This window comes from Papio anubis, chromosome 5, assembly GCF_008728515.1.
Source record: "Papio anubis isolate 15944 chromosome 5, Panubis1.0, whole genome shotgun sequence".
In the NCBI taxonomy this organism is placed as follows: domain Eukaryota; kingdom Metazoa; phylum Chordata; class Mammalia; order Primates; family Cercopithecidae; genus Papio; species Papio anubis.
In genome coordinates this window covers 1,873,167-1,883,440 of record NC_044980.1, presented here as the reverse complement: position 1 = coordinate 1,883,440, position 10,274 = coordinate 1,873,167, and the positions used below count along the sequence as shown (strand labels likewise).

The 10,274-nt window shown below is 57.3% G+C and overlaps 2 protein-coding genes across 3 annotated transcripts; one reads left to right on the top strand and one right to left on the bottom strand.

Moving 5' to 3' along the window:
* Positions 1–461: 461 nt before the first annotated feature.
* On the bottom strand, positions 462–3,677 carry C5H5orf38 (chromosome 5 C5orf38 homolog). Its single transcript, XM_031666077.1, is given in 5 exon segments — positions 462–649; positions 652–832; positions 1,588–1,600; positions 3,121–3,241; positions 3,399–3,677. Coding segments are annotated over 5 exon segments (666 nt in total). The 5' UTR covers positions 3,580–3,677; the 3' UTR covers positions 462–479.
* A 489-nt stretch (positions 3,678–4,166) lies between these two features.
* Positions 4,167–9,790, top strand: IRX2 (iroquois homeobox 2). Of its 2 annotated transcripts, XM_009208112.3 has the most exons (5): positions 4,167–4,679; positions 6,049–6,454; positions 6,784–7,491; positions 8,219–8,294; positions 9,018–9,790. In XM_009208112.3, exons 1-4 carry the CDS (start codon positions 4,431–4,433, stop codon positions 8,269–8,271), a joined length of 1,416 nt encoding a protein of 471 aa, XP_009206376.3. In that variant the 5' UTR covers positions 4,167–4,430; the 3' UTR covers positions 8,272–8,294; positions 9,018–9,790. The 2 variants fall into 2 exon arrangements, with proteins under 2 accessions (XP_009206376.3, XP_009206375.3); XM_009208111.3 differs by having other exon boundaries at positions 8,219–9,790.
* The last annotated feature ends 484 nt before the right edge of the window (positions 9,791–10,274 follow it).

Sequence of the window (10,274 nt, the reverse complement as noted above, 5' to 3'; positions counted from 1 at the left end):
AGAAGCGTCTTTGAGAGCCTAGAAATGCCGGTTGCGCGTGAAATCCAGTCCAACCTACTCACAGAGTACTAGACCTGGAAACGACGTTTGAAAGAGATGTGCGTTCCATGCTGACTTAAATTTTGTTCCATTTATGACGACGTATTTGTTTTCAAAGAAAAGAAAAATTGCTTAGCCAAGCTTCTCACGTCCCCATCCCCCTGTTCCTGCCTCGCTCTTTCCCTAGACAAACGCGGGGAGCCCTGGAACGGGAGAGCCAGTGACCGGTGACCGTGAATACGGTAGCGATGTGATTTGATGCATTGAAACTACTTATATTTCCAATGTTACTTCATTAAAGGAAACCCACATAAAACGTGTCTGTTTCATCTTAATTGCCAAAAAAGTTTGCCACACCCCCGAACGGTAACTGTTTCCCCCCCAGACACCGAAATCTCATAAGGAACCACAATGAGAAAGGATCAGGAACCGCTTAAGTTTTATTGAAATGCCTTGATGCCGTTTTTTCTTCTTCCCCGAATTAAGCGGCCGTGGGAGGAGGTGGGTCGCGCCCACCGTTGCCAGGACTCAGGCCGGCAGACACGGGCCACAGCGCCCCCTCGCCGCCCGCGCGCACCACTCCTGGCCTGCGTCGGCTCCTTCGTCCCAGCGACACGCAGGACTGCGCCGAGCCTGGCGAGCGCCCCGACCTTCTCGGCCGGCCGCGTTCCCGGGGAGACCCCGAGCCCGAGCCAGAGCCTCCGAGGCCGGCTCGTCCTCGCGCTCGGCCTCGCAGGAAATCCCCACTCGCTGAGACTTGCGTGTCCACGTGGACTCGTTCTAAATTCCTTGGCTGCTGGAGGGACAATAAAGAAAAATAGAACAGTGTTAACTTTTTCCCCGTCTCCTAGAGCACACCTGGGAAAGGGGGCAGGGCCCACCATGAACCTGAAACTGCACGTCGCCTGGGTTACTGTGGCCAGGGGTCGCGTTTTCAAAGCAGTTACTCGGTTTCCGCTGCATGCCTGCTCATTCCCTCCTTCCAGCTCGAATGGCAACTGAAAAACCGCAGAAGCCCAGTGCCCGGCCCTCCCCAGCGACCACACAGGTCTGAGCACCCCCTTCGCCCTTGAGCAAAACATCCCAGGCCCTCCTGTTCCCGAGCCGCGGCCTTGCGGCCCTCGTGGCCCCGAGACTGAGTCCGGGCTGAGCCCGCCACCCTCTCAAGCAGCCTCGCCGGGACCGCGGTGCCAAGACTCCAGGCTGGCAGCATGTTTTCTCCTGATTGATTTTTTTTTTTTTTAAGAAGAAGAAGACCAAGCCAACTTTAACTTAAGAAGGAAAATGATTTTTTTCTTTAGTATCTGAGAACTTTAAAGCAAAACGGAGTTTATATATTCCAATAACAATGACGAGTGTAAGTTTTTAATGTCCCTGCGTAGGCATTTTAATTTGCTACAGTCACTACCAATAAAAACGGCATGTAGTAAGAGTCGACTGTTTAATAGTGCAAGGTAGACGGTTTTTATTAGTAACAGGCAGCAACGGTATGGAAAATTTAGATTCAGTGGAGGAGTATAATTGCTGCGGGGAAAATACACACAGGACGGGAAGAGCCCATCTTCAAACTCTCAACACTGAGCTAAAGAGAGGGGAAGGGCAGGCGGCGTTTCTGGAGATGCACCCTGGGTGAGGGGACCCTCCCGGTCACTGCACGTGTCTGGTTATATATTTAATTGATGTCAGAATCGACTGTATCCAAAGCAGACACTCCAGCTCCAAACTGAGGATGTTTTTGTAATAACTGGCTGTTTTCTCTTCTGTCCCTGGAAGAGGTCAGGCCCGGGGGTGTCAAGGGAGGGGGAGGGAGGATGAGCCCCAAATGCTAATGAAACCACAGCGGGAACCGCTCTTTAGAAATGGAAATACTCCAGGCCAGTCCTCCCTGGTGATAAAAATTACACTCGATTTTTTTTTTTTCATTTAAACTGATCTGATCGGAAAAGAACCCTAAAAGCTGCCATCTGATCTGCCAGTGTTTGTGTTTGCTATCCAGCGTGTGGGCCTCTCATTTACCCCTCTTCTTGCAGGAATTCCCTCCCAGGAAGCGGCAAAAATGTCGCAGACTGTCGACAGCTTGCCCAACCCCGCTGCTTCCTCTGTCTGTCTGTTTTTCAACTCTCTAGTAATTGAATAAAAGTATCTGCGCTGAGCTGAATTAGGATGTCCCAGGTGGACTCGCAGCATGGTTGAAACCCCTCTGCTGGGTCGTTGCAGGAGCCCCAGCCTGTGGGAACGGGGAGTCTGTGGGTGGAGGGAGCGGTGGTCGTGGGTGTGTGTGCGTGTGCGTGTGCTGAGATGACCTGGAGAGGATGCGTGCAGGATGGGGGTGTGGTTTGTAGGAAGAGCGGTGGGGGAGCAGTGTGGGCCAAGGGGTGGGTGGGAGAACTAGTAGGGGGCGACTGGCTTGGCTCGGGAGCTCCTGGCGGGAGGGGTAACATGCCTGGATCGCGCCTACCGGGAGAGTCGCCCTGCCTGCCGGCTCAGGAGGAGCCATCCTCAAGCCCAGCACTGCAGTTTGCAACTGGTTCCCGTGCACCTGGGGAAAGACAGCCTGATGCCGTGAGTGTTTCTCTTGCCCCCTGGACCAGGCTGGTAAACCGAGCTCCGCTCCCTCCGCGCCGCTGCAGCTGCACCACGGGGAGGCCGCAACATGCCCTGCGTCCTGAGATCACCAAGGCCGCTCCGCAGGCTGCAGGGCCAGCGGGGGTGCAGGAGTCGGTTGCAGGCCTAAACTGAGGCCCGCCCCAGGCCACGGCGCTCTCTCTCCTCCACCGCACCCACTCGAGACGGCTTCTGAGGATAGAGGCACCTGTTGGGTGGGTGCTTCCAATAGGCCAGCACACACCTGACACTCTTCCATCCCCCTGAGCGCCCCGCATAGGTGACCCTTCGGAGTGGGCCGTCAGACGCCCTCTTCGGCCATCCCCGAGTGGAAAAGGGATGAAGAAGCGTGATGGGGAGCGGGTTCTAGGAAGCTAGGGTCCCAGGGACCCTCGCCAACCGCCTCGATTCTGAACCCCACAAGGCAACTGCCCCCCAACTCCAGCCGCGCGTCACCTGAGCTACCTGTAATGCCACTGCACCGGAGGCGCCAGCCTGAGCTCCTGCCCGTTCCCGAGGTGACGGGGAGGCTTCAGGTCCTGCCAGAGGCAGTTTGTCGGGTAACAATCATCCCCCCAGTGTTTTGACAACACAAATCCGAAAGAGGAGTCAACTTAGAAAAACAAAATCAAATAAAACTCTTTAGGGGACGGCGTCATCTTAGGTGAAGCCCTGGCGGCATTCCCAACAGTGGAAAGTCGTAACGTTCAGGGCCCTGGGGGTTGCGCTGAGGATTTGGGGGCGGAAAGCTCACCTCAGGGCCCTCCTGGCAATTCGCAACCAAGGCGCCCCGGATCCAGGTCCATGCTGCGAGGAGCGAGCCGCGAGGGGTAGGCGACCAGACGCGAGGCCACGCGGGGAGCCTCGGGCCGGGAGGCAGAGCAGGTCCGGGACCGTGGAAGCGAGGAGGAGGACCCGAGCCGCGGGCGCCACCATCCTGACCTCCCCACTTCCCTGCGACTTCCGGATTGGACACAGGGGCCTGGCCTCCTAGGGGTGTAAAGCGGGGCAGACCGTGAGCCCCCCAAGTGGACCCGGCCTGGCCTGACCGCGGGCGGCCTCTGCCTAGTCCGCGCGGGTGGAGAAGGGGGTGGGGGGCGGGGTAGTGGCTGGAAGGGGCGGGGGCCGGGCGGGGGCGAAGAAGGTGGCCGGGGTCGGTGGGAGCCAGCTGGAGCGGGGCAGGGGACGTGGCTGCCAGTGGGTGGGAGTGGGATGGGTGCGCGCCGGGGCACGCAGCGCGGCCGCGCCGGGCTCAGGTCCGCGAGCCGCGGGCTGGGGCCGGAGCTGCTAGAGAGGCGGCTGCGCCACAAAAGCCTGTGGTTCCCTCCCGCTGCCCGCCTCCGTCGCCTCCTCCCTCCCCCGCCTGCCTCCCTTCTCTCTGCCCCTCCCCCGGCCGCGGCCTGGAGGCTGGAGCGGGCGGAGCAGGGGAGGGGCGGGCTCCCGAATATGCAGATGAGCGCGTGATGGACAGCTGCGCGTTCCAATGTCCCTCGGAAACTCGAGCGCTCCTTCCTCAACTCCTCACTCCCGACTCCAGACTCCCCCAAACCCCGACCGCCGGCCTGGCGCGCGGCTGCGCCCACCGGCTCCGCGCTGCCGCCTCCGCCACCGCCACCCCGCCGCCGCCCCGGCCCGCGGGCCGCCCAGGCTAGTGCCCGGGCCGGCCTGCCTACGCCCGCCGTCCGGGTGCCCGCCGCCGCGCCGCGCCCCGGCCGGGCGTGGATGGAGGGCGCCGCGCGCCCTGCCCGCTGCTCGGCGTGACGCGGGCCCGGCGCCCCGCGCCCACCATGTCCTACCCGCAGGGCTACCTGTACCAGGCGCCCGGCTCGCTGGCGCTCTACTCGTGCCCGGCCTACGGCGCGTCGGCTCTGGCGGCTCCGCGCAGCGAGGAGCTGGCGCGCTCGGCGTCGGGCTCGGCGTTCAGCCCCTACCCCGGCTCGGCGGCCTTCACAGCGCAGGCGGCCACCGGCTTCGGGAGCCCGCTGCAGTACTCGGCCGACGCCGCCGCCGCCGCCGCCGGCTTCCCGTCCTACATGGTAACCGGGAGCGGGCGGGACGCGGGACTCCGGGGCGCCCGCGGAGCGGAGCTAGTGTTCGGCGGGCTGGGGCCGCTGGGAATGTGGCGCGGCCGGCAGCTCAGGAGTCGCCGGCTCGGTTGGCCGCCCCGCAGGCTGAGCTGGGCCCCTGGTGGGGAGGGCAGCGCGGCCGACAGGGAGGTCCCTGAGTCCGGCCGGGACCCGCGCTCCCCCGGCGCGTCTCCTCGGCTCGCCGGCTAATTTTCTCTGAGAGTCTGGGAAGTGCCTCTCCGCCGGGGGCCGGGGTCTGGCGCGGTTTGTCCCTCGTTCCCGCACCGCAGCCTGGGAAGGCGTTGGGAGCGGGTTGTGTGCTCTCCTGCGTTGGCCTGGGGCGCGAGGGTCGGCGTCACTGCGGCCTCTGGGCCGACGGCCAGGCGGTTCGCATTCACTAGCGGGGCTGGGGGCGGCGGGGGCCACCGGGGGTCACCGAGTTGGGCCCGGGAGCCCAGCGTCCAGCTGCGGCTCCCGAGTCCGATCCGAGGCGCCCAGGTTTCGGCCTTAATCTGTCCGGCGGACCATGCTTTCAAAAATCGTGCATGCGGGCGTGTGACCCGCTAAGGGCCGCCTGAGTGCTCCGTGCCCCGAGCGCAGCTCCTGCTCCGGCGACCTGAGGCGGCCCGCGAGTCTCGAGGTTCCTGAGCTGGGCCGGGCCCGGGCCGCAGCGAAGCACGTTACGGGCTATTGAGGCCGTTACGGGATTGTCACCACTGCCGTCCCTCGGCGGAATTTCTGGGCAGCGACCGAGTCGCTGGGGCCTTGGCGAAGGCTGCAAATGTCTCGAATTTAAAAGTTAAAGGATGAATTAAAATGCTAATTACGGCGTATTTGAAGAATTCGAAACGGTGACTGGCTTCTGAGTTGCAAATTGGATTTGCCCAGCTTTAGAGCAGTGAATAGTGAATTGGGGGCTCTGGGGTGTTTTTTTTAACCATATAAGGGCGGGGAAGAGGGAGTAGGGGAAGGCAGCGGCACTCCAGGCAACGGCAGAAATTTAGATATCAAAGAGCTACCTGTGGGCCTGTGTGCGCGCACGTGCGAGGGTTTGTGTACATCGCCACACGCAACTCCGGAACACTTGGGGGAAGATGGGTCATTTTAGGAAAGTGAAATAGTTCAAAAATTCGAGAATAAAACTATGGTACTTTTTGTGATCAGCAGCTGGTCCCGAATCACACTTCGTTTTTCCTGCTCTTTTGCCGCGGGAAGCGCAGCCCCAGAGCCAGAGACTCACGGGGGAACGGTGGCCGTGGGCGGGCGGAGGGGCAGCATCCTCCGGCTGGTTGCTCGCCGGCTCTCTGCACACTCCACTCACAGGCTCTTGTGGTTCCAGGGCGCACCCTACGACGCGCACACCACCGGCATGACCGGCGCCATCAGCTACCACCCGTATGGCAGCGCGGCCTACCCGTACCAGCTCAACGACCCCGCGTACCGCAAGAACGCCACGCGGGACGCCACGGCCACGCTCAAGGCCTGGCTCAACGAGCACCGCAAGAATCCCTACCCCACCAAGGGCGAGAAGATCATGCTGGCCATCATCACCAAGATGACCCTCACCCAGGTCTCCACCTGGTTCGCCAACGCGCGCCGGCGCCTCAAGAAGGAGAACAAGATGACCTGGGCCCCGAGGAACAAAAGCGAAGATGAGGATGAGGACGAGGGCGACGCGGCCAGAAGCAAGGACGAGAGTCCCGATAAGGCACAGGAGGGCACGGAGACCTCGGCCGAGGACGAAGGTGAGCGGGCAGCGGCCGGCGCAAGGTCTCGGGGCGCTTTCTTCCCAGGCGGGGCGCAGAGCTAAGGTCGGGAGGACGCTGCCCACCGGACATCCCAGGTCCGGGCCGGAGCCCCAGCCGCCCCGCATGGGTCTGGGGTCTCCGGGATTTGAGCGAGCGATTCCTGGGGCGCTTCCCGGGGAGGTCAGGCTCCCCCTGTCACGTGGCCGGGTGGGGGCGAGGTGAGGGGTCCTGTGGGGAGGGCCCAGTGCCGCAGGACAAGGGGCGGAGGGGGCTCCAGGTGCCTGCGCTGTCCCCTGGTGCCACCCACCGTGCCCGCGCCCCCGCAGGGATCAGCCTGCACGTGGACTCGCTCACGGATCACTCGTGCTCGGCTGAGTCGGACGGGGAGAAGCTTCCTTGCCGTGCCGGGGACCCCCTGTGCGAATCGGGCTCAGAGTGCAAGGACAAGTACGACGACCTGGAGGACGACGAGGACGACGACGAGGAGGGCGAGCGGGGCCTGGCACCGCCCAAGCCCGTGACCTCGTCGCCGCTCACCGGCTTGGAGGCGCCGCTGCTGAGCCCCCCGCCCGAGGCCGCGCCCCGCGGTGGCGGCAAGACGCCCCAGGGCAGCCGGACGTCTCCGGGCGCGCCGCCCCCCGCCAGCAAGCCCAAGCTGTGGTCGCTGGCCGAGATCGCCACGTCGGACCTCAAGCAGCCGAGCCTGGGCCCGGGCTGCGGGCCACCTGGGCTGCCCGTAGCCGCCGCGCCGGCCTCATCGGGGGCACCGCCGGGAGGCTCGCCCTACCCTGCCTCACCGCTCCTAGGCCGCCCCCTGTACTACACGTCGCCCTTCTACGGCAACTACACAAACTACGGGAACTTGAACGCGGCGCTGCAGGGCCAGGGCCTCCTGCGGTACAACTCCGCGGCCGCGGCCCCCGGCGAGGCCCTGCACACCGCGCCCAAGGCGGCCAGCGACGCGGGCAAGGCGGGTGCGCACCCGCTCGAGTCCCACTACCGGCCCCCCGGCGGCAGCTACGAGCCCAAGAAAGGTAGGCAGCCCGCGACCGGGGGCGCCCAGGAGGGGAGGGAGAGCCAGCCCCGGGGAGGCGGAGCGCTCGGGAGACCCGGGGGAGGGTCCGGGAAGAAGATCCAGGGGGCCGCTCCTGGGACCCAGAATTAGCAGAGTGAGGGCGGAGGGCGAGATGGAAGCCAAAGAAGGTGTGGCCCTCTTTTTAGACTTGCCCTGTTATTATTTATTTTTACTTAATTCACTGTTATTTTGACTATTATGATCTTGGCTGTCTTAGTTTCGGCAAACCGAGATTGCCACGAAATTCCAATGACAGCGTGTCCCCTAATGAGTCTGGGTGTGTTTCGGTGTCTTGTTGGTTAAGGAGTCAGAGCTGAATCTGCTTTGCTGCCGTTGGCTAGAAGCAAACGGAAAGTTCCAGTTACTCTCAGAGGCGTTTGTCTTCAAAAGAGAAAATCAAACGTTTTTTCCGCTTTTTGTTGTTGTTGTTCTGAAGAAAACCGTTTTTTTCCCCTGTTCTATATTGCCTCTGTTGCTCCTAAGTCAGGCTACCCGAAGGAGAAGCTCAAGGGGGAAAGTTAAGAACTAGGGAACATCACCAAAAGTCGTCTCAGCTAGCGGCCCTGAAGACAGTGCGTTTCCCAAACTGCTGTTTGCCCGGGAGTGGAGGATGGTGGGTGCACAGTGGTCTGCGCAGTCAGCAGGCTGTGGGGTCGGTTCTGACTAACTGCCCACTCCCCTGACAGATGCCAGCGAGGGCTGCACCGTGGTTGGCGGGGGCGTCCAGCCCTACCTATAGAAGGGCCCAGCACAGCAATGCAAGTAAGTGGGCACCCTGGTGCTTCCCAGACCCTCTGGAGCCTCCCAGCACCAGCTTGCTTAATGTGTTTTTCTTGCTTCTGGTCATGGGGTTAGAAGACAGAGCATTTCAATCTTGTCCAGTCTTTTCTTTCCTTAAGGGGGAAACTGTCTTTTCTGTTTTATAGATTCCCTCTTTTTGGCACAAGTTCTATCACTCCTTTACCTAGGAAAAGAAAATATATATATGTGTGTGTGTGTGTATTATATATATGTGTATATATATAGTACATGTATATATATATTACACACTACTGTTGTTTTCTTTTGAAACAATAGATTATTACAATCTGGGCATTCGTATGCAATTTAGAGCCATTTTTACTATGCTAGACACATAATACACACATGCTTTGATGAGCTTGGGTTACCAAAACTCGGAGTAGCAAAAACCTTTATAGATGATGTTTGCAAAATAAGACTGAAGAGACACAAGGCATCCTAGTCTTTTATCAGCCCTTCCCAACCTCCCCTCCACCCATGTCCAAGTGGACAGGACTCTGACATTCTCCCGGGGCTCACAACAGTATCTGAAAAAATTTGTTGCTTTGCAATGAGTCAGAATTACTAAGTATAGATCTTGAAGATAAGAAAGAGGTAGAACCACTTCAGATCAACTCGTTTTTTTAATGGTGTTGGTGTGGAACTGAAAGATTGGAGATGATTTGGTTTTTCCTTGGTCCACAGGTAGGTGTCACAATTGCTTTGAAAAAAAAAAAAAAAGTCAGGAGGCCATTCTCTCTTCCCAAGCTCATAAATTTACAGATACAACAAACAGATGTCTAAATCCAGACCACATCTTGTGCCACTGTAAAAGAGAAGGATCCACACAGCACTGTCAACCCACAGACTCTAACAATTGGAACAGACTATTGTTGGACATACGTGAATTTGTTGGCATAGTATAGTTTCCCCTATGTATGTGTGACTTTTGAAAACAATCTGTTTTTCTCAGGATATCTTGAATTGATCACTTCATTGCCACGGTATATATTCTATAGGTGTGATAGGATTTACTGTAAAGTTTATTTGTAAAAGATGTACACAGTAGAAATAAAACGTGATTGAAGAACTTGAGTACTTCAGAAGTGGAAACAAATTTGATATTTATTTTTATAATGATATAAAGCTTCTAGTAATTTATGCAAGTTGTATTGCAATGGAATCTAAACTTTTTGTAAATAAATTCTGCCTGGTTTTTATTTGAACATTGCTGGTTATACAATCTTTGTTGGTTGTTTAACACGAATTCTTTACTAATTTATATCTTAAATTGTAAATAAAAACAGACTAGTCTACAATAATATGGTGTTTGGGGCTTATTTTTCCTAGAAGAATGATTTGGGGTGGAGCTCCAGTGATAACCTCCAGGTGATCTGACCTCACCTTTTTAATGAAAAGCTGTGTGAAATAAACTCTCCTTTCTGATCATTAAAAAAAAAAAAAAAAAAAAAAAAAAATCAGATGGAAGAGAAGTATACAATCGGGAGAAACATGTGCTCTAGATGATTTCTATATATGTATTGAAAAAAAAAAAAAAAGATGTTTGTGCCCTGAGTATGCTAATTACTTGTTAGTGTAAATTTTTAAAACTTGGCAAAATAAAATGATCTGACACCCTATGCATTTTATATTTATTTCTGATGCTGGCTTCTTGAACCTCCTTAGTAAACCAAACTGGAGAATAATATTGATAATGGAGAGTTACACATCCCCCCCCACCAATAAATTACTGATGGAAATAATTGTTTTTTTAAAGCCTGAATTATCCAAATTGGCCTAATTATTCAAATTTATGGAAGGATTTCTTAACTCTCCTTTTCCTATAATGCACATTAAACCTAGGGTGAGGATCTGGGGGAGGGACTGACTTTCCTTTCAGTGGCTCTTACTCTTACCCTGGGGGAAGAGAAACCTGTAAACAACCCTAGACTACTGCCTCTT